General features: G+C 38.8%; 1 protein-coding gene and 3 non-coding genes across 4 annotated transcripts; 1 reads left to right on the top strand and 3 right to left on the bottom strand.

The window, feature by feature from the left end:
• Positions 1-16320: 16320 nt before the first annotated feature.
• LOC134671142 (zinc finger protein 587-like) lies at positions 16321-22472 on the bottom strand. Its single transcript, XM_063528912.1, has 5 exons — positions 21903-22472; positions 20935-21110; positions 20534-20617; positions 17832-18088; positions 16321-17246 (listed from the first exon to the last, which is right to left on the bottom strand). The coding sequence occupies exons 1-5, from the start codon at positions 22421-22423 to the stop codon at positions 17199-17201; spliced, it is 1086 nt and encodes a 361-aa protein (XP_063384982.1). The 5' UTR covers positions 22424-22472; the 3' UTR covers positions 16321-17198.
• Positions 18415-18533, bottom strand: LOC134671629 (5S ribosomal RNA). Its single transcript, XR_010099238.1, has one exon. It is a non-coding gene; the product is annotated as a 5S ribosomal RNA (ribosomal RNA).
• LOC134671627 (5S ribosomal RNA) lies at positions 19321-19439 on the bottom strand. The gene has a single exon (XR_010099236.1). It is a non-coding gene; the product is annotated as a 5S ribosomal RNA (ribosomal RNA).
• Positions 19619-19737, top strand: LOC134671631 (5S ribosomal RNA). The gene has a single exon (XR_010099240.1). It is a non-coding gene; the product is annotated as a 5S ribosomal RNA (ribosomal RNA).
• Positions 22473-24731: the final 2259 nt, after the last annotated feature.

Below are 24731 nucleotides of genomic sequence, written 5' to 3'. Positions count from 1 at the left end.
AGGTCGCAACAGTGTGCGTTTGTTAGCTCGTAACTTGAACTAACAAACGCGCGCTATTGCGGGCTAGTTTCTAGTTAATGGATTCCAAAAAATCGACGACGTCACAACTCTCCTCTGTCACAACTCTCCTCGGTCTCCCTACTCCCTTAATGAACGAAAATTCAGTATATTGATGTCATCAAACGGTCGGAACAGCAGGGCAACAGGCAACATGCAAATGCACCAGGAACTGTGGGGGTCACCATAATATCGACCGGAGAGAGGATAAGTTGCAACTATAAGTAATACGAGTAGGTAGGTATTAAATTTATTAAGAACGGGTCACTCACGTATTTAAGCCGAAAAACATGTCGAGCGTTTTACGCTTAAAATACGTGAGTGACCCATTCTTAATAGATTTAATATGTCTGTGTCTCACGGAGGTTTTGTTATTAAAATACGAGTTGGTACTAGGTTAGTGAATGATAACTCAGTAGGTACGCCTTTGTTATCGTGTCTCAATCAAAGGGTCGTTAAAAGCTGATCGACAGCTAGGCGAATTGAAAATGCACCAGGAACTGTGCGGCCATCAGGCACCATCATGTCAACCGAACAGAGGATAAGTCACCGCGAATGGGGATTTAACTTCGACCCATGAAGTATAAGGAGGAATATTCAGCAAAAATGGTACCATTTACTTTTTTTCGAAATACCATCAACTTTTGGGTTATTTAGACTCAGAATGAGGAGTACTATTGAATGAGATAAAGAAAAAAAGTGTCCCCAGTTTTAATGCAGTACAAATTTTGGGTGTCAGTTTTGTAACGGTCCATACAAAACGTAAGTACGTATACTTGCTACACTCCTAACCCCAGCAACTATTTGAAATGAAGATTCGAATAAAGTTAGACAGCTACGTTATTATCATCTTTTGTACTAGAATCACGACCAATTTCTAACAGTTGTGAAGAATGTAAGATCAAATTAAGTAGGTACAACAGCAAAATAGTTTTTAGTCGAATCAGATACTTTTTTCGAAGATCACGGTCGGATGGTCACCCTACAAGCGCGTGCGTCGTTTTTGCTCCCCTCTTTATTTGTCACGGTAATTATATCGTTAGGCTACGGAACCCGACTAATGTGGGGTCATGAACAGGTTAGATAAGACAGGCAGGCAGGCACCAGGCAGGCAGGTCAAATGGCAGACGTTTTCGTAAAAACTAGTGCCTATATGTCAATTCTCGGGAATAGTTTTCAAGCGGACCCCAGGCTCCCATGAGCCGTGGCCAAGGTCCGGATAGTGCGAGGAAGATGATGATGATGAACAGCTAATAAAAAGTATTAGTTAATATATATATATAGGAATCTCTAATAGAAAACTATTTATCAATTTATATTTAGCAATTAACAGCATTTTATTATGTGTAGAGTTAAAGGTGACTCAGCTCAGGTAAGAAAGCACATCAAATTGTATGAAAGCATCTCATAACAATCAGTCAGATTCATATAATATGTATTCTCATTTCTTTTATTGATTTTATTTTCTTTTCCTTTTGTAAGAATTTGATATGTTTTCTGAAAGAGCTACGTACTTGTATAAAGTTATGTAGTCACTGAGTATAATTGCATGAATTCTATAGTAATTTAAATTGTATTTTTCTTAATTACTCGTAATGCATGTTAATTATAAGATGTAATAATGTTTTGAAAAGATGTGTCCCGCCGAGTTTGTTGCCGGTCCCATATTGGGATACCCTCCTCCAATTGAGGGGGGATTTAAATCTTCTCGGGGCAGAGGTGTACGGTTGGAGCCGGTAAAAGTTTATTTGACGTTCATAAGCGCATTGTAATATGCCTACTTGAATAAACTATTTTTTATCTTTTATCTTAAAATGTGCCTACTTTGCTCCAGATTTTGATCCAAAATTCGAAATTTAATAATAAGTCTGTATAGCCATAAGGTTAAATGGAAGAAAATGCTTGATGGAATTAAAACCGTGGGTTGAAATGTTCTGTAATACAATAAAGTTTAGGTGCTTAATAAACTTGTTTTAACGCCTAGTATTTTCTTACTAGCAATCTCCTCAGTGATAAGCTAGCTTTATACCTTACCGTACTTAGTAGCTATACTCCGTATTTCTTATTTATTCTTAACATTCGTTTAGTAGGGTCAGTAAGGAACACAAATGTATGGAAGTGCATGCACTTTAGTCTCAGGCGATGCCGCTTGGCACGATTGTTCCTTAGGTCAAACAAAGATGATCTGGCCCGGTAGCCAGGAGATCGTACCATGCAGACCCCCCAAAAACAAATTTAAAAATATCTACCCTTAAGGGGGGAAATGGGGGGGGGGGGGGAAGTTTGTATGGAGAAAAATAAAAACAACAAATTTGTACCAAAAAAGGGCAAAAACGCATGGAAAAATTATTAAAACATAATATTTAAACTTTTAAAATGTCAAATTCAGTGTTTTAGTAAACATTTTTAATCTTTGACTTTGGGCATAGTTCCATTTGTATGGAAATCGTTACCGCCACGCGCTATAAATTATTTTTTTTACAAAAAGATGTATGAATGCCTACTATAAAGTGATATTTTCCAGAATAAAGAATACATGGGCTACATCGTCCAATTTTTTATTTAGTGCAAATCGCCACACTGTGATTGTAACATCCAAAATTGTCACAAAAAATGACATAACATTTTCATGTTTTGTACAAAAATATTTTTTTTTGTATGGAAAGGCAAAATAATTATTTCAAAACTGAATTCCTCGTCCCTAATTTATACGAAAATGATATATAACTTGCCCTAGTTGCTAAGACTAGGAAGGAATATAGCATAGATTGGACCTGGGGAGCCGACTCTTTCACCCCCCCTTTTTGGGGGGTCTGCATGGTACGATCTCCTGTCTACCGGGCCAGATCAACTTTGTTTGACCTAAGGAACAATCATGCCAAGCGGCATCGCCTGAGACTAAAGTGCATGCTAAATGACCTTACTGACCTTACTAGTTAACGCGGCATACGTGTAAGATTTCATGTACATATATGTTTATCATTTATATCAAATTCTATAAAGTTATGTACTCACTGAGTATAATTGCATGAATTCTATAGTAATTTAAATTGTATTATTCTTAATTACTCGTAACGCATGTTAATTATAAGATGTAATACTTAATGTTTTGAAAAGATGTGGCTCGCCGAGTTTGTTGCCGGTCCCATATTGGGATACCCTCCTCCAATTGAGGGGGGGTTTAAATCTTCTCGGGGCAGAGGTGTACGGTTGGAGCCGGTAAAGGTTTGACGTTCATATAAGCGCATTGTAATATGCCTACTTGAATAAACTATTTTTTATCTTATCTTTACGTACCATAAGTAATATTGATATTATTATCGCATACCTTGAGATCATTTTCTATAATGAGACATTTAATTTGAAAGTAACACATCAACAACAGTGTGGTGTCACGTGTTGTTGTTAATACTAGCTTATAAGAATAACTAGCGACCCGACCCGCCCCGGCTTCGCACGGGTTAACAAATTATATACCTAAACCTTCGTCAAGAATCACTCTATTGATAGGTGAAAACCGCATGAAAATCCGTTCTGTAGTTTTTGAGTTTATCGCGAACACACATAGATACACATAAATAGACAGACGTGGCGAGGAACTTTGTTTTATACCTAATAATGTGTAGTGATAGGATACTTACTATACTCAAGTTATATGGCGAGATTTTGCCTTCTTAAGTTAAGTATATGTAAATTATTGTATAAGGTAATAGCTGTCACCGTGCCCAGGCAATTTGAAAAATACTACATATACGTACTTAATGTCCAGTAAGTAGGACTTTGTAATTATTGGGCTTCTATTTAAAGTTGTAAAAAAATTTTTGTGATAGAATTGGGAATTTTTATATTATTTCTACTCAGAATGAATATCTTTTTCCATTTTTACTGAGAAAAAACGTGTCCCTAAAATGTTTGGTCCGTTTGATGGTTACGGTTTTCAATCCAACATTCTATGACCGTAACAAAACGGACAGCAAAAATTTGCATGAAATTTTGGGGACACTTTCTTTCTTGTATTAGAGCCGAAATTCGAAAGAGCTCGTGATTCTGAGTAGAAATAATATAAAAATTCCAAAATCTAAACTACATAGAAATGCTCTATTCCGCAGTTTGAGTTGACCGCCTGTCCAATTTCCACCAATATTATGAAGCCCAACAAACATTTAGCCTCGTGTAAGATCAGGCGTTTGGTTCTAATTGTAATAGGCTTACTTTATTTTCTATTGGATTATACATTAGTCATAATACGATGATGAAGGTGACCTAAAAGTTAAATTAGATTGGCACGTTAGGTCGTGTATTCTAAAATGCAGGTCGATTATTTCCTTCATTGTTTTCATATTTACAAGCTTTTATTTAACTTTGTCCTGTTAGTTATTTTGTTGGTCAAATCTTGGGAGCTAAATTGGACCCACTTCCCGATTTCCAATTGAGCTGGAAAAGCATACCTACATATGTAAATCCGATGATAATGTAATATAATGATGACATGGAGCTGATCTGATGAGATGGAGACAGGAGGTGGCCGTGGGAACTCTGTGATAAAATAACGAAAACTAATTGTTTCGGGTTGTTAGAATTGTCTCGACGAGTTCTAATTAGTTGCATGTGGAAAGAAAAGTAAGTACAGTTCGCGATAAAAGCTTGTAGATTTTAACTATGGTATCTAAAGCTACATTAACTAGTTACAGGACTATATAGATAGACTACAAGGCTTATCCTATTGTAAGTACAAAGTTTCAGAGCAATCTAGCTACTTAGTGCTCGTAAGAGAGCCTATACGTACGTTTAGGTCCGTATAGGTACGTTTGTATGGACAATCAAGCTTGCTGGGGACCCTTAAGATGCCTTATCTCAGAATACACCTTGTATTATAATTGTACCTCAATTAAGTACGAGTAGTTACCTAATACAGTAAGTGCCCCAACATAGGAAAGTGGTGGACGACCGCTTCGGTGACTTAACTATGTTACATCAAATTGTGAGAAAATATTTTCTATGTTAATATCCAGAGAAGAAAAAGGGGACTGCCAAAGAAAGCCGGTTTTGCGCGGTCGTCCACTTTCGGCCGGCCGCCATTCTAACTGTAGATGTTATACTTATGTAGGTGGTATTTAGTTAATTATGTTAGGAAAGGGCACCAACTGTAGGCACCTACGTATCAGGTAAGTAACTATATTTCGATTTACTGTATGTCGCAAAATCTATCTAAACTTAAATTAGATAATAATTGTTTCACCACTGTTATTGTATTCCAATACCGAAGGCAAAACAAACAAAAATCATAAAAGTATTATAGTCACTATAGGAAAGATCTATGCTAAAATATCATCGAATTAAAACAAAGAAAACTCAACCTTATCTCTTTTCAATTGGTCCTAAATTCAATCGGCAAACAGCCCAGCCTAGGGGCCAATGAGTTTGCGGCTATGGCAATCTCAGTAATTATAATTATAAGGCGCGTGGTAAATTAGTTATCAACCAACCTTATTATACCATGGCGAAACGAAAGGTCTCGGACTTAGATGTATAACATGGGTAGATACGAGACTCTGTTTTTAGACCGATTCAAAGGTGAAGATGATTTGGCTGCAGTTGTCATCCGAACGTCATCTTTCTAGGCATTTGCATCTATGTATAACTGCACCTATCCTACCCGTAATGGGGTTGGCAACTGTCAAACATTTGCATAGATGGCGCCATCATAGCTTGCCCCTTTTTCTATGAGATTTGGCTTAAAGGGCTGGCATCCAGGGTATTAAAAAAAAACAAAAAAATGACACAATTCTAGTGATTGACAGGCAAGCTATGATGGCGCCATCTGCTAAAAACTTCCACCGGCCAACCCCATTGAAGACCTACCCGATATAACCGTAAATGAAGAGTAACAGGCGATTTTTTCCCTAAACAAAAGAAGAGTTTTCCAAATCGGTCCATGGTCCATCAATCTTCGAGTAGAAGTACTTAGTGGGGGAAAATAGATAAAAATTACGATATAGGTATTTGAAGTCTGTTAAATTTATAGATTGAACTTCTGTCCACAGACTACAATAATTCATTGCAAAGAACAGGAATGCCGCAACTACTTTCCAGACAATTCTGAATGATCGACAGATCTATTCTTTTGAAATGATCTAACGTTGTGAAAATTATTTGATTGTGCTACCCATACAACCATTTCCAGTCGCCGTTACGACGCGGTGTAGACACATCTTGTGTCGACACCGTCTGTTTCGGTCACAATTCCAGTCGCAGAGTCGTCGCCGTGTCGACACAGTTACCAGAAATGGGGAAGGGTCGACACATGACACAAAGTGACATAAAGTGTGGTCGCCGTGTGCACACATTGTTACTAGTTTGCGACTACTTTATGCCAAAATTATTCTTTCATTCGTTCATTTTGTTCCTGTCAAATGGAAACTGTCAGATGGAAAAATAGTTAAATAAAAATAAGTGACATTAATACGCCATCTCTAAAACGGATTACAAGACGTAATTATATATTGTTTGCATTTATATTACAATAGGACTTAAATTATTATGGGGAATTAAACTGCTCGAGTGATTTGATAAACTAAGTGTAATATAATCAACGCGCCACCAAATTGTTTTAGTTTAGCCGGAAATTAAATTGTTTACTTCTCAGTGCCTGTGTTCATAAATATATTATTTGATGCATTTTTAGTACTTCGATGCGTATACTATACTTAAATAACAGAAATAACGCTTTACATACTACGAAACTTGTTAATTATGATGTATAAATATGGTTTAAGGCTGAGAAATATTGCAGTCACAAAGTAGTCGCAAATGTTTCGACTTTGTGTCGACTCTGTGTAGACACATGACACGCGCTGTCAAAAGTAATAACAAAGTTACTGGATTTGCAAAATGGCTCCTTGTGTTCATTTGTTTTCAGATATTCTCAAAGTGTAAAAATGCCGTGGTCAGAGATGGGACTTAATAGATTAACTGTTTATTCGACTAATTAATGGAATAAAAAAAGTTAATCCTCAAATTTTAATCACGATTAGTTTAGTCGACCTAACATAGATTGAAATTGAATTAATCTGAACATTAATCGAATAAATTATCGATTAAATCTCGGTTGGAAGTTGACAGGAGGCCATTTTTGTACGTAAAAATAATAGAAATGTCTTGCATGCAGATGGTAGCCAAACACTTTGTCATAAAAGTCGAAATGGGTGTCGATTTATAGGTTTTAGGGAGTGCCGATTTCGAAAGTGATGACTATTTTGGAATCCAACATGGCGGCCATGCACTGTGTCATAAAAGTCGTCATGGATGTCGTTTTATACGTTTTAGGGGGCCCCAATTTTGAAAATGATGACCATTTTGGAATCAAAAATGGCGGCCATGCACTATGCCATAAAAGTCGTCATGGGTGTCGTTTTATAGGTTTTAGGAGGCGCAGATTTCAAAAATGATGACCATTTTGGATTCCAAGATGGCTGCCATGCGCTATGTCATAAAAGTCGTCATGGATGTCTTTTTATAGGTTTTAGGGGGCCCCGATTTAGAAAATGATGACCATTTTGGATTCCGAAATGGTGGCCATGCACTATGTCATAAAAGTCGTCTTGGGTGTCGTTTTATAGGTTTTAGGGGACGCAGATTTCGAAAACGATGACCATTTTGGAATCCAAAATGGCGGCCATGCACTATGCCATAAAAGTCGTCATGGGTGTCGTTTTATAGGTTTTAGGAGGCGCAGATTTCAAAAATGATGACCATTTTGGATTCCAAGATGGCTGCCATGCACTATGTCATAAAAGTCGTCATGGATGTCTTTTTATAGGTTTTAGGGGGCCCCGATTTCGAAAATGATGACCTTTTTGAAATCCAAAATGGCGGCCATGCACTATGTCATAAAAGTCGTCATGGGTGTCGTTTTATAGGTTTTGGGGGGCACAGATTTAGAAAATGATGACCATTTTGGATTCCGAAATGGTGGCCATGCACTATGTCATAAAAGTCGTCATGGGTGTCGTTTTATAGGTTTTAGGGGGCCCTGATTTCGAAAATGATGACCATTTTGGATTTCCAAAATGGCGGCCATGCACTATGTCATAAAAGTTGTCATGGGTGTCGTTTTATAGATTTTAGGGGGCCCTGATTTCGAAAATGATGACCATTTTGGAATCCATAATGGCGGCCATGCAGTATGTCATAAAAGTCGTCATGGCTGTCGTTTTATAGGTTTTAGGGAGCGCAGATTTCGAAAATAATAACTATTTTGGAATCCAAGATGGCGGCCATGCACTATGTTAAAAGTCGACATGGATGTCGTTTTGTTGGTCATGGTCATCATTTACTCACGGCTTATATGACAAAGTGCACGGCAGACATCTTGGAATCCAAAATGGTCATCATTTTCGAATTCTGCATTCCCTAAAACCTATAAAACGATATCCATGACGACTTTTATGAGAAAGTGCACGGCACACATCTTGGATTCCAAACTGGTCATCATTTTCGAAATCGGCACTTCCTAAAACCTATAAAACGATATTCATGACGACTTTTATGACAAAATACGTAGCCGCCATCTTGGATTATAAAATGATCATCGTTTTCGAATTCTGCACTCCCTAAAACCTATAAATCGACATCCGTGACGACGCAAGTTATCTTTATTTTCAGATCTAACAAATTGCTACAGAATACAAAGGACAAAAAAAGAAGCGAGGAGGTAATGAAACAAGCAAAAATACAGATGATTCCTCGACGCAATTGGATGCTTCTTAAATTGTGTCCAGATTTTTTTGTCATTAAAGTTTTTATTTTTCACATATTACGAGGGTCGCACTGAAATATTCGGGAATGGGACACTTAGAAATAACATAATAGAAAGAGGCATATAATTTATAAAAATGTAACTCTTTATAAAACTTTTAAGGTATATTTCATTTGGTTGTCATTTGTATTTAAGAATTACTGGCAATTTGAAAATTGTATGTCGAACATTATTTGAATTTTTGGCAAAGTGATTTTTCCGATCAAATTTTTAAACGGTTTTCAATATGCCCTCAGCGAACAAATAAAAGTTACAATGGGCTTCTGTTATTTTTTTATGAACTAGAGTTCATCGTACGCTCGTTTGCGGTTAAAATTAAATATGAAAGTCACTTTCATTTTATCCCATAGATGATCTTAAAGAAGCATGTCATTCCAAAGCGACGTCAAAAATTAAAATCGCATTTGTGCTGTTAATTAAAAAGACTGCCAAAAAAGTTGCATATCGGCAGATTTCGACATTCCTAAATATTCATATGACAACAGTAAAAAAATATTATATATATATATATATGTAAAAAAAACTTCAATTCCGTTGGCTACTCCACGAATTTCATACAAAACCACTAAGGCTCCAAAATCGCCATACAAAAAGGACTTTGGGATTATGAGCCGTGTGCATTACAGAATGATTACTTTCAAAAGAAAATTTATATGCGTGGTCAGTTTGAGATTAAGTATGCATTAAAATAAAGATTGACTGTCTAGATGCGACAGTATTCTCTATTCCCGACATTTTCAGTGCAACCCTCGTACTCTCACAAGTTCCGTGACATTTCGACCTTGTAATTTTTTAAGTAAATGTTTTTGTTTATCTATGAGGATCTCACTAGAATAATATAATCAAGGTATGTTTAAATATTTGATGATTGAAATAGTAACGCAAAAAAAAAATTATATTTGTGTCTTATATTCCTGCCGAAGACTTTTATTTTTCCTTTTCCTTCTACACAAGTTTGGTCAAGTAATAAGAATTTAGGGCTCTCAATTTTATTTTGACTTCTACAACAGTAAAGCTACGAGGCCATGTTTGGTATCGTTTTCGTATAAATGCGCAGTACCAAATTTAGTTATGGTATCACATTGACACCATTCCAAAGTAAAAACATATAAACTTACTTTCTTTTAAACTCCTCTTCACGCTTAAACTGGTGAACAGTTTTAATTTAAATTTAGTACACATATATTTTGAGTCCCGAGACAGGACATAATAAGTTATCTCAAAAATCATCCTTTAAAGGTGTGAAATGAGGTGTAGAGGGGAATTCAGAATTGACTTCTTGAAGTTAATACTGTTTAAGTTTAGGTTTGAAGTCATGTTTTTTTTATCATTTTTAACTAAATCAAAGATGTAGACCATCCCAAATTTAATGTAAATCGGTTCAGCGGTTATTGATTTCCCGTACAAATTTCCACGCCACTTTTCACACCTTCAAAAGATGATTTTGGTTTTAAGATCTATCCTATGTCCTGTTCCGGGACGCAAACTATTTCTATACCAAATTTCAACGAAATCGGTTCAGCGGTTAAGCGTCTAGAGGAGTTTAAAAAAAACCGGCCAAGTGCGAGTCGGACTCGCGTATTAAGGGTTCCGTACATTAAGTCCAACTCGCGCTTGACTGCACATTTCTAATAGGTTTTCCTGTCATCTATAGGTAAAGAACTATTTTGTGTATTCAGACGCACGAGTGATCCCACAAGAATTCCGTTTTTGCTTTTGAGGTACGGAACCCTAAAAAGATTTTTTTTTAATTTTGTGGAATGGTGTCAATGTGATACCTTAAATGGATTCAGCAACCCAGATTTATACGAAAACGATACCATACACGGCCTAGCACCTTCACTGATGTAATATATCAAAATAACATTGAGAGCCCTAAATAAACTTTCAAGAGCGGATATCTCAAAACTATTCAACATATCGAAAAAATTGACTGAATAACTGATCTTTCATTTTGTATAAGTGGCCATGTCGCTAAGATGCATAGTTTCCGAGATATAATCGAAAAACTGGAAAATGGGACCTTCAAAGCCCCCTCTCTCCCCCCCCGCTCAAGGGCTACGGCCGAGGACTTTTGATATGTTCACCTCCTAACTTGTCCAAACCAAGTTAAGGAGTCAAAAATTGTGTTCCGAGCATTTCCCTCTACAACTTTATTGAGCATTCGTTGCCTGACCTAGTAGCGTATTGCATTTCTTTAAAAACTTTTATGTAAAAGGTTGACGGGTGTTGGGTGTTTATATGGTTTTGGTCGATTTTTATCATTCGCATCGCCCATGATGACTTACTAGAATTACAAGCACACGAGACACTAATAGTAGTTTGACAAACCTTGGTTTTCAAGAGGTATTTTATATTGACATTTGCTGTCACAAATTTGCTGTCAGATTTAGTCGCAAACCGCACGCAAAGTGCACACAAATGTGTCGACACCTTGTTACGGAAAAGTGTACACACGGCGACGACACTTTGTTTCGAAACAATTCTAGACACTTTGTGTGGACTCTGTTACGACACATCTGACATTTAGTTACCACTTTGATGATTCTGCGACTGGAATGGTTATATGGGTAACCCCACGTTTATTGCAAGGTAATGTGGTTGAAACATTTAACTTTTACCTGTAACCTGATTAGAAGATCAATAACCTTCCGTTTTACAGAATTTTAATCCTATGTGTTTAAAGTGCTTAACCTTAAGAGTCCGCAGCAAGCTCGGCCGAATTTAACCTTTTTACCACCTCATTCTAGAACTACGTGTTGGATTGTAGAGAATCTTTGCATATACAATGGCATGAGGTATTTAAGTTTAGAGAAATACCTAGAGCAAAAACAAGTTTTGTATGAAACCTTAAATTCGCTGTATTTTTTTACTATGGTATCTGAAGCTACATAAAGTAATTACAGACATAGATAGATATATGTACTATATCCTACATATTGTAAGTGCCTACAACGTGTCAGAGCAATCTAGGCGCCAGACGTTTTAAAATGAGAGCGTAACTACGTTTGTATGGAGAACCGAGCTTGCTGCGGACTCTTAATATAATATTGATACCATAATATAGGTACAAAATGCTTGGAAAAACGTCCGTTTTGAAAACATAACCGTAGTAGTATGTCAGTTTAGGGGGCCTAGCCAAGATGCCAATCGATTGCGCTACAACAACGAAACGTTTCTGTCTCTCTATCACTCTTACATATTCATCATCATCATTGGCCTGTAATATCAATAAGATGATAGTTTAAACAGCGTCCATAAGAGTGCGGCACATTCCTTATCAAATGACTATTAAGTCCAATGCGAGAGTCCAATACCATATAGTGAGACAGTTAGCGTTTCGTTATTGTAGAACTAACGATAAGCAATTTGGCTAAGCACCATGAAGATACAATTCGATAACCGAAAATTTGCCCTAAAATAGTCACCAATAAGTCATAAAATTAACATATCGCCGCCCAAATATGATTAGCGTTTAATTTGTGTTTTGTTATTATTTGTATTGTTTAAGTTTCTTCGTACATATTTTCATTTGTTTTGTAGTTTTACAGTGACTCGGTAGTAAATACTGTACCTAATGCTGTACAACTAATTTGAATACTAGTTATTAATTTCGTTTAGTAGTACCTCTGCATATATCTTGTATGTAAATAAATGATTTTTCAAATCAGTCATATTGAACATATTTCACCAAGGGACCAACCCAGAAATCGCAATAAATTTTTTAAGGGTCTGTAACTTAACAACCTACTCCCACAGTGGGACTTATTCTATAGAAACTTGTTCAGTATCACAGTATCAGTATGATCTACTCATTCACTTCGCAGGACCTAAGGGTTGATACCCTAAATCTAGGAGAACATTAACGCCTTCGTATTTTTTCTAACCTTTTACAATTTCCATGAATGTTATTAATAGAGAGGCATCTCTGTTATAACGTTTTAAATTATTATATTTATTATAGTATAATGTTTACACAGGTATTGAATAGAATAGAATAGATTTTTATTCGTAAACACACAGACAATAGACATACATAGAAAAAACATGGTGAAAAATAAAGTGTCACGAAATGGTCTCATCTCAGCATGTTGCTGGCGACTTCCAGCGCTGATCTTTCCATGAGACCATCAGAGACAAAAATAATAATAATAAAGAAACATAAAGGAAAGAAACATAAAATAAACCGAAAAATAGATTAGGTACACAGTTACACACATTTTACACAGCTATTGGCTGTTGCATTTATAAATGTCGCTAATGATGTCACTGTGATGGCACTGTAAACACCTGCGAAAAAGCCCTTGCGCCTTACATAAGTATACAGTATATGTATAGAATATTTTTTTGAATTTTGAATTAGAATTTCTTGTTTAGGATTTCTCACACATCCTATCCCTCCGGGCACCTGCATCCGAACCAGTGACGCGTGACGGCGGAGTGACAAAACCGGCGCGCGCGCCGAGCCGCCCGACACTCGACCATGCGCCATGCGGCCCGCCGCGCTGTTGCTGCTGCTGCTGGTCGCCCTCGGTGACACAGCGGACCGTGACACAACCGAACGTGACCCAGCGGAACTTAGCCTTGTGAATAGCACCGATTCGAAGCTCAGTGACGGACTAGTACAAGACGGTAACTTTACGGTTTTAGATGGAACTTCCAATGATACGTTGTCAGAGGATGAGCATGAACCGATAGTGAGGAAGAAGAGGACGTTTGGCGATATTGTGTTTAGGGGATTAGCTGATGCGCTCGGGTATAATGTTCAGAGGAAGCCTCAGCAAGCGGCGCCGTTCCCGCCCCCGCTTGGGCCTGTGCCCGGGATTGATATACCGCTAGCCGGGCCGGCTCCTCCTCCAGCTCCAGCTCCAGCTCCGCCCCCGTGTGGGGCTCCAAGGGCCGTAGCGCCGCCTCCATGCCGTGCTATGGCTCCGCCGCCTCCGCCACCGCCTCCGCCGCCGCCGCCGCCACCGCCGTGCCCGAAACCGAGAGCAGCGCCGAGGCCTAAACCAAGACCACCGCCGCCGCCGCCGCCGCCACCACCGCGGCCCCCACCGCCACCGCCGCCATGTGCAAAGCCAAGAGCGAACCCGACTACTCCATCTCCTTGCGCGCCTCCACCCCCGCCGCCGCCGAAAGATAATCTCGAAACTATAAATTCCAACTTCCGTCTGCAGTTTAACTTTAACCGGCAGCCTGCGGCTCAGCCTGCTGCTCAGCCTGCACCGGCACCGGCAGCTGAGGCGTTCGAAGAAGAAGAGGCACCAATAGCCCCAGTACCTATAGAACCTCGTGCAGCGCGACTGCCGGCCGACCCGCCGCGTCAACCACGCGTCTTTGTCGATGCATTTGTCGTCCGTAACGGACAACAGCACAGAGTTCGCACCATCGACGCCAATCAGGTCAATCCTCGCGCTCTAGCCGGAGACGACTATCTCGCTTATGATGACGAAGAAGAAGCTCCCGCGTATGACGATTATGAAGACGCTCAAGAGTCCCGAGATGGAGTTAAAGCGGTTCAAGAATTTGGTACAGCGGTTGGTGCTTTTTGGGAGCAGAAACAGAAGCCTCCACCGAGAGTAGAGGTTAGAAAGAAGAAAAAGAATAGGCTTCCAGCGAACGATTACCGTAGCGTGCACTTTGGAGATCGCGACTTGGCCGAGCAGATACAAAGGAGATCTGATGAACGGGAACAACGCCAGAGACCAAACACGGAGCGTCAACGCCCGCAAAGAGTACCACGTCCCTCACCAGCAGAAGAAGCAGAGGAGGAAGATTCGGAATCAACCACAACTACTGAAGACCCACATCGCAATTTACGACCGCGAGTTCTACCACCCACAGAGCAAAACCCAGGTCAGATAGACACGGTCACCGTGAGAGTTCCGCCGATATACAGGGAAAAACGGCCGAAGAAACTAAACCGAGGACGACCGGAGAGGCCAGACCGGGACGAGGAGCCCGTAGAGGAGTCGTCTGAGGAAGACAGCGATAGTGAGAACTCCATCCCAGCCTTACAGACTGAACCGCCCCGCCGTCGCCGCAAGAAGGTCCGTCGCAATCGGCGCTCAACCGAGGAAGACGGCGAAGGCGATTATTCCGCTGGCGACTACGATTACTTCGGGAAAAAACGAAAAATCTCAAACGTTGAAAAACACTTCATGCAGCTAACTGTTGCTCCACCTACAAAATACGCCGATTTAGCCAGGCTCGAGGCCGCGCCCGGCGGCGACGGAGATTTCCTGGACGACCATGAACGGCTCCAGGAAGATCCTGAAAGGGTCGGAGAAGATGAGCGGACGAATGAGTACGGACGCTTCTCAGGTGATGACGAACGTTTAGGCGATGATAAGGAGAGACTTATCGATGATAGGGACAGGGACAGAGTAGACGAATCAGAACGGGCAGGGGACGACGAACGGGCAGGGGACGACGAGCGAGCGAGCGAGGACGAGAGAGCCGACGAGCGGGAACGAACAGATAAGCTAAGTCCCAACGCGAGAGTGAGAGAGAGGGGCTATGAAAGCAAGTTCCTACACGCGACCAATGTGCAACAGGACGACCCTTACCCGCACAATCACGCTAAAAGGAAACCTAAACGTGCCTAAGTCCCGTTACGCTCGAGCCCAATTTGCAAATCACCAGATTCCCAATACCCCATTTTTCCTATTCTATCTCTAAAAATCGCTGTTCCTTCCCTAAATTCTTAAGAAAATGTCAAAAGCAGACCAAAGACTGCAAAATCGTAATAGTCGAAAGCTTTCTTCCAGGAATCTGGTTGTTTGGAAAAGGGCTTAGAAAGCACCTGCCATAATCCTTGTTATTTATTGTATCGACTGAGTCGGGGACCATACATTCGACTTAAGACATTAACTGACCATTTGTCAACCTTATAGAAACATACATAACGTCTACAGCTGGTCGCTCAATGTCTTAGTTTGCTCATTGCACAATTGTGATTTCTAGTTAGTAATTGCATTGTTAAACATTATTTTTATACTTAGTTAAATGTAATTTAAGTTTCTTAATAAACGTTTCTAAATCGATTTCATAGTGGTGTGAAACCGATTAGGATTGTCACGGCGGCAGTGGGTGAAGGTCCGAGTAGAAAACAAAAAGTTTGCGAGTGCATTGACCCAGTTGGGGCAAGGTTGGTGCAGCAAAAAGTGCAGCGCCGTTGCGCAAGTCTTTATCCCTTTGGTAGGTTGTCGAAGTCCTAAGCTGGCTGAACTGGTTAGTTACGAATAGGTACCTTATTCTAAACATTATAAAGATACCTTTGATGTGCTATTAAGCTTATATACTTAGGAATCTATTCCTTCTTGTCTTTGTCTTCAAATATAACAGGGGTTTAAAACCAACGGGGCGCGTAATGCCTCGATTAAAAAAAAAAACCACCAAATTTTTAGACTATCGTGATGTGTCTTCAGCCCACCCCACATCGAAATTCTCCTATTTAATTGAAATACCAACTAAAACACCATTAATTGACAAGCATTTCAAACGGGATTATGACCGTAACTAAGTTAAGATTAGTCACCTTCAAAATTAAAGAAGTTAGGAATGGCTATCTACTTAATTTATTTGCTATCAATAAATAAAGGAAATCTATGAAACAGTTGTCTTACTAAAGAACTAAAATTAAAAAGGTACAAGTCATCTTACATTTTATTCCACACACAAACTACGAGTAGCTACCTACATAAGGAACATTCATTATTCATCATTAGGTAACTGTGAGAAACATTTGGTATAATTGTCGCTTTACTTTCTAATCTTTCTTTCTAATAAAGCTAAACAAACTTTGGCATCTATACGTATATGTAACGTATTATAAAACCGTACATTTTAGTCCTGGGGGGTAAATTTAGTTCTATAACATTGTGTATTATTATTTATTATGTTTGTATCGTTTTTTTTACAGTGTTGTTTTCTTATTTAAATAAAGTGATTCCTAAAACGGCCGAAACATTAATCGTCGTTTGATTGACCTATTTACACATCAATTTCTCTCTTTACCTACGAAAACAGAAAGAGAAAAATTGAACTGTTCACAATAAAATACATTTACCCCGCAGGCAAAAAAATTGGACGGTGTATAGAAGGACAATATAGGTGCCTTACCTTACCGCAAAACTAACCCAATAGAGTTCTAGAACAGTAATCTGTGAGACCTCGACCTTGGCCGTACACTATAAAATTAATATCTCGGCCACGTGCGATTTGCACGCATTTTTTTCTCGTTTTTGTCAGGAAATTAGTCTTGCATAAATCATAATAGGAACTTAGCTTTAACTCTTTGGTTTGTACATGTTTGTATTGTTCAAATGTCGCTGTGGTCTATTTGTATGTTGTCCGTAGTAATGGATTTCTGAAACAATAAATTAATGTTTAGTAATATTGTAGGTAGGTATGTAATGGTAATGTTAATTTATCTACTGTATGCGGTTGCATAAAAGAGTGACTTACCAGTAAGATTCATTATAATACATATTTAATTGATTTTCTGTCTACTCGGTAAAAGTAATTTAAATTTACCTACCTATATAAAATATAAAACTAATTATATGTACCTATGTATTATGGAAATGGTTATGGGCTTTGGTTTGGGAATGGCTTAATGGCTACGGGTAATGACGGGTATTATAAAATTTGTATTTTGCTCGAGAAATAAAATGTTTGCGTGTTAAGTCTAACACGCGTATTCGGGAAACGAGATAATCACAAGATCTAGAGACGATATAGAGATCAACTAGATTTACATTAGATATCGACTAGATGTGACGTGAATATCTACGTCATAACTTGTCGAAATCGTTCAAGAGGACCTCCAGAATCGCGGAAACGTCAAATTTGACATATCTATCTTACAAATATCTTTAAATTATCCATATCGTAACTTGTTGAGGTCTAGTAGAGATCTAATTCATTTTCCGAATCGAGCCGTTAAACTCACCTGAGCATGCCTCTTCATGTGTTTATTCAGCGACTGCGTGTGATTGTATCTATTCCCGCACACGCTACACTTATGCGCGCGTCTGTGCTCATGCGTCGCCACATGCAGCGTGAGCGCGCGGCGCGACTTGAAGGCGCGCGCGCAGCCCGCTGCCGCGCATGCGTGAGGGCGGGATGTGGTGTGCGACAACATGTGTGTGGAGAGCTTGTTTGTGGCGAAGAGCTTGCCGCATACTGGGCAGATGTACGGTTTGACGCCTGGAGAAGAAGAAAATATTAATACTTACTAAATGAGAGGTTTGATGTTCAACAATCTTCTTCCTCGCGTTATCCCGGCATTTTGCCACGGCTCCTGGGAGCCTGGGGTCCGCTTGGCTACTAATCCCAAGAATTAGCGTAGGCACTAGTTTCACCGAAAGGGATTGCTATCTGACCTTCCAACCCAGAGGGGACACTAGGCCTTATTGGAATTAGTGGAACATAATTTCAGTATATACATATTGGCAAAAAAATTTCTTGATGCCAATCGATTCCTTTTCTATTCGGATCAAAAACTAGCTAATAATAATATGAATGAGGCAAAAAGCCAACGACACGAGGTGTTCCCAGGCGGTCACCCATCCAAGTACTGACCTCGCCCGACGTTGCTTAACTTCGGTGATCGGACGAGAACCGGTGTATTCAACGTGGTATGGACGTTGGCGAATGACGAGCCGAAAAACATCATTACAAATACAAACACTATTGTGACGTCTTGGATTATAATCAGACAGGAATCCGCGGGGCAAATTGTGAATTAAGACTTTATGTTTGTGCACTTATGGTACTAATTACAACAAAATAGTTAAAAATTCTTTTTTAATTGCCTAATCGTTTTAAAACAGCCTAAAATTTGTTGTAAGTGTACATTATAAACAATTTGCCCCGCGGATTTCTATGTCTGATTATAATCTTGGCCGATTGACAGATGTTTTTAGGGTTTCATCGCCAAAGGGTAAAAACGGGACCTTATTATTAAGACTCCATAACAAAATAAAATAAATATTAAAGTGGGGCTTCCATACAACAAACGTGATTTTTTTGCCGTTTTTTGCGTTATGGTACGGAACCCTTCGTGCGCAAGTCCGACTCGCACTTGGTGGGTTTTTTTATATGATTGTCTTATCATTATCAATTATCACAACAAGTTGCATAACATAACAGTGCATGTCGATTGCCAATACAGTTAGTGTTATTTAGTGCGATTGTAATCTAAATACTAAACTTATCTACCTACTTATAGGGTAGGATTTTTAAAGAGGTATTAAGGGCAGTTACCAAACCCCGTGCTACTACGCCAAAATATGTTTTGTCGACCTTCCCTAACTATTTATTTGACGATGATTGGCATTTACAAATTTTGGAAACATGCCTGCTAGAAAAAAATGGAGCCAATTAATTCCATTTTTATCCAGGATCAAAAACTAGCTAAAAAAAATGTTTTAGCAAAAAGCCAACGACACGAGGTGTTCCCAGGCGGTCACCCATCCAAGTACTGACCTCGCCCGACGTTGCTTAACTTCGGTGATCGGACGAGAACCGGTGTATTCAACGTGGTATGGACGTTGGCGAATTGAATAGCAAAAAAGATTACCATATTTAAATAATACAATCTAATCTGGTTATGTCATTCATTCACCTGTTGTTTGTAGTTTGCAAATGGTGTCATTATAATTTTTTATCTTATCTATTTGCAATGTAATGTCGCCAAAGTGTTATATTATGATGATATTTTTCACCAAACTAATCGCCAACGTCCATACCACGTTGAACACACCGGTTCTCGTCCGATCACCGAAGTTAAGCAACGTCGGGCGACGTCAGTACTTGGATGGGTGACCGCCTGGGAACACCTCGTGTCGTTGGCTTTTTGCTATAATACAAACTGTTGTTAGTTTTGTATATTTTACCTTCTTCATAACTATTTCTTTCTCTCTTATTTCTCTTTCTTTTATCTGATTTAGAGCCTATAATGAACCTCGTGTCACCAAAGTAATTACCACAACATTGCTCAACTATTTTAATCAGGCGTCAATTCTAGTGTTAAAATGTTACTTAAGAGCTTTTTTCGATAATTCAGACGTCTTCATTAATGCGAACTACCAACTGTCTGTAGCAGTAGACTTTTATAGTCCAACAGTAAAATCCTAAATCATTTTTTTTGTGATAAATTTAGTGTATACAGTATACAAAAGTAACATGAAAGGTTTAACACTAACATAATTACATATTGTTTACCACAAAATGGGCTCACCTCGGAATAACGCTGAGAGTCGGCGCAGATCTACAAACAAACAGCAACACTCCTAACTGTACATAGATGGATCTTATTACAATAGGCATAAGGTCCAACAATGTACAGATAACAGTGTGTAACAGTGTGGGCGATGGTAATGTAATAATAATGTAATAATGTAATAATCCTTTATTTCAGACAGTAAATTGCATTATTTTCTACAGTTCTTGCGTTTTTTTTTCTGTCTGTGTGCCATTTATTGGCAAAAGGCCTCCTCCAACCTTCTCCATTCCTCTCTATCCTTGGCAACTCTCGTCCATGTGGTTCCTGCTGTGGCTTTGATGTCGTCCACCCATCTTCTAAATGGTCTACCTCTTTTCCTTTTCTTATGGCCTGTGGGCGATGGTACCTTAGTTTAAAGTACTTACCGGTGTGAATCCTGATGTGGTCATTAAGGGTGTTTTTACATGAGAAGCTCTTGCCACACTCCGGGCAGTCATGGGGACGCTCACCTGTAAACATTTCAAATTATGCAAACATATTATCACCTTTGTAACTTTTTTGATAATGTAAAAATTGTAAAAGTTAGGAGCAAAAAACATGTTTCATACAATTATTTAAATGCTTCAGGATTCTTAAATAATAATAAAAAATTCGAAAGAATGAAACATAGGGGCACAACTGCGGTCGAACAATGAATTCAATCAATGTGTTATCAATTATGAGGACTATGTTAAACATAGTATGTTTGTATGAAAAAACAATTTCGCACAGGTCCTCCACTTTTATCTTAATATTTTGCCAAGCACAGCTAGGAATAGTTACTTACCGCTATGAGTCCTAACATGGGTCGCTAAGTTAGTATTTGTTGTGAATGTTTTGTCACAGCCTGCTACTGGGCAGGCTTTCCGGGGTCTTCTACAATGTCTTGTAGCTAGCCAGCGAGTCAGCAGCAAGGCTCCGCAGATAGGGCAGGGCCAGTCCCGCTCGCCTAGGTGTCGCTTGCTGAAATATTAAAGCTATGGTTCAAACTTTAAAGTAATAGAAAAAAATAAAGCGCATACAGTAAAAATAAGATTTATTTTCGCAATCATTTTTTTGGAGATGACTTATAGTTCTACAAAAAAAAAAAGCGCTGGTGGCCTAGCGGTGAGAGCGTGCGACTTGCAATCTGAAGGTCGCGGGTTCAAACCCCGGCTCGTACCAATGAGTTTTTCGTAACTTATGTACGAAATATCATTTGATATTTACCAGTCGCTTTTCGGTGAAGGAAAACATCGTGAGGAAACCGGACTAATCCCAATAAGGCCTAGTTTACCCTCTGGGTTGGAAGGTCAGATGGCAGTCGCTTTCGTAAAAACTAGTGCCTACGTCAAATCATGGGATTAGTTGTCAAGCGGACCCCAGGCTCTCATGAGCCGTGGCGAAATGCCGGGATAACGCGAGGAAGAAGAAGAAGAAGACTTATAGTTCTACACTTTCTATTTAAAATTTAGCTAATTTTAACTACTATCTCTGATTTCTTTTTCTGATTGTACCAGTACTTTTAATGCAAAACTAAGAAATTGAATGACAGAAGCACTAGTGTATTCATGAATAGTATTAATTCTTAGCAATAAATAAGTAAATATACACTGTAAGAAGTTCAAATAACTCAGAAAGATGCAGCAATAGTCTAATTTGAAATAATAAGTTTGCCTTTCTATTTCAAGTTAGCAAACAAACTTTAAGAAATAAGATTTGTTTTATTTAACTTTTATCAGGAGCTAAACAAAAGAATAATAATTTGGCACTTACAGATGCAGTGTATAATTAAATTTTCTAGTAAACACTTTTTGACAGTACTGGCAGGTATGAGCCACAGGCGGAGCCCAATGTTTGCAACGGCGTTTAGAACCACATTGAGGACACTGCATATTTTCTGTTACTAATTCTATGTGTTTTCCAATCTGATTGTTCACACCCTTAACTGGCTGAATCACCTCTGAATCTACGCTCTCCTCTTGAGAAAAACAAACGGTGTCGTTCGGAACGCCGCATTCCGAATTTGAAACTTCTTTTTTCTCATAATTTCTAATGGCCAGTATTTCATTAGATTTTTCATATTTATTTAAAAAGTTAATCGTCGTATCAAGATCTGTGAGACACTGTAGGCAAATAGAAGCCGGTCCGCCGTCGTCTAAAGCGATTTTTAGTTTTGTGTGTTTAACTAGTTTATCATAAGGGGATGATCCCTTCTGCTTTCTGAACAGTGAGAATATAGTATCTTGACGTTGAAAGCATATTCTACAAACGTTCTCATCACCGTATTCATTCATTATTTACCACCAAAAAATCAAACGCTGAAAGTACTGTAATATAATTAAATAAATGCGTAAACATTACATCTATGGCGTAAACATGAAATTGCGCGAAATATGTCAAAACTGTCAAAGTGACATTTAACTGCGATGCGTTCTGAAATGGGTCAAATTACTTTGAAATGCCACATGGGATTTTGAACGAGCATAGTAACCAAATTGGCAGCGAATTTAATGGCCCAGACTGTGCAAGTGTTATTTAAACGTCCATTAATTTTATTTATTTCAAATAATTTCATAGAAGTTTGACGTTTAAAATAACACTTGCACAGTCGGGCTATCAACATCGCTGCCAACTTAGCTTGATCCATTTGGCTTGATAACTTGATCTAACTTACATCTTAGTTTAACGAGAAAACGCAATTAATCCAACTGTTTAGCAAATTAATCAATTGATTGAGTGTCAGTTTTGTTATTCTGTTACACAATTCCATAAACAATTTAAGTTGTATGTAGACGAGATAATTATTCGCCAATCATGGACATATATATTACTTCGTAAGGACGCGGCTAACGAGCACTAAAAAGGGGGCCGCTACATGGGTGTGATATTTGCATTTATCACACCCCGGCGCTCAGTCGTGTGGCGAATTGCGCAGTAGAAAGTTGTCACGCAGCATAACACAAAAATGCCTTATTGCGTTGTAAAAGGGTGCAAAAACCATTATAGGAAGTATAAGAAAAAAAATGGGATCTCATATCATCGGTAAGTAATTTCCAATTAGGTTTATTTATTGCTTAAAACCAATTTTAAACGATAATTTTATTTCATTCTCACGAGCAACTAATGTTCGCTCGTACGTCATAGCGCTAATGCATTAACCTTGTAAGGACGTCATTTCTCTTTGGAAGTTATTATGAAGTAGAAATGCATACTGCGTGATTTGTATAGGTAAATTTACTTAAATATGATTAGTTGATTACCTACCGGATATAATTACCGAAATTAAAGTACCTATTGTCTGTCTTACAGAGTTTGTTCCCGTTTCTTTTACATAATTATTAAAAACATTCGAAATAACAAGATCAAGTATTTGTTATTGTTTTATTCGTTGACTTAGGTACCTAGTATATTAATTCTTGTCAGGTTAAAGTTTTTAATTAACTGTAGGTAAAACTAAAAAAAAATTAACAGGTGAGCGCTAGAAACAAAGCGCGCATTTTCAAACACCGATTAATTCACATCGCTGTATTTAATACTTTCCATTACCTACTTATATTTTTGCATCATATTTGTGGACAGGTGGCACGCTCTCGTTTCGGAGGCCAAGATTCTCTTTGGATCACTGAGCCAAAATAGTTAGTTTGTATTGCTGTTTCCTTCTTTTTTACTCTACCTGTTTTGCAAGCAAGAAACTAACAGAAATAGTTGTTCGCCGCATTTTACTCGCGAAAGCTCGGGAGGTACTTATCGAACTGTACTGCTGTAGCTAGTAGCTCGGCCAACTTGTCGACCTTGACAGAGCCGGCTTACACAGGGCGGCACACCGCACTGCGCGATGTTTAAAATATTGCATTGCCACCTGAGACGATAATGACATCACGAAATAACGTAGAAGAACGGAAACTTATAAGGATAAGTTCGCCCATTTTAATACAATAAATATGTTAACTAAAGCATTTATTACGAGAATCATAAGTAATACATAGGCAAAGGGTTAGGTTAAGACATATGTAGGTAGGGTAGAAAAGGGGTTTCAGTCGATGTGTGGAAGGGCGGCACCGTCGTCGAACCCAAGCCACCAGGCGGGGGACTTAAACCGGTGGCGTGTGCCTCGGATGCACATGGTGGTGGCACGTATAACGGCGTTACTGATCCTGCATCTCAGCCAGCCCAGTACAGTACTTAGAGATCGGTTCCAACGTTGAGATATGGTTTCTGCCATATGTTTTATAACGGAGGACATTTGGGGTGCATAGACGCTGTCAACAGATGTTACAAGTGGTGTGAAAGTTGCATGTCGCATTTCACAGGCCGTGGAATATTTTCTCTGTTTTTCGTCTTCAGCTGATTTTAGTACAGATGTCACGGGTCTTGAGAGGTAAGAAGGAGCGTCAGTGTCGACGACACGGATATCAAACAACGCCAACAAATACAACAAATAATTTTGATTAACCATAAACTTAATCGACGCTCTTCTGATATAAACCGCGAATAAACTTAACAAGCCTTGTACGCCCGTACAAAGTTATCGCGAGAGTCGAGCTCACGTAGTTGTACGCAGTGTGTAACAGATGGCGCTTTTTTGCTGACATGAAGATCGCA

The sequence above is a fragment of the Cydia fagiglandana genome, chromosome 15 (genome assembly GCF_963556715.1).
Source record: "Cydia fagiglandana chromosome 15, ilCydFagi1.1, whole genome shotgun sequence".
NCBI lineage: Eukaryota > Metazoa > Arthropoda > Insecta > Lepidoptera > Tortricidae > Cydia > Cydia fagiglandana.
Note: the sequence above shows the minus strand (reverse complement) of the source record. Positions and strands in the feature narration are given on the sequence as shown.

Bases quoted from the DNA above. Each gene is read 5' to 3' on its own strand.
- LOC134671142 (XM_063528912.1), bottom strand. From the start codon at position 22,423: ATGAATGAATACGGTGATGAGAACGTTTGTAGAATATGCTTTCAACGT. The intron at 20,618-20,934 runs GTAAGTAACTAT...AAATGTTTACAG, and splicing joins CCATGTTAGGACTCATAGCG to GTGAGCGTCCCCATGACTGC. The intron at 18,089-20,533 runs GTAAGTACTTTA...CTTCTTCTCCAG, and splicing joins CCACATCAGGATTCACACCG to GCGTCAAACCGTACATCTGC.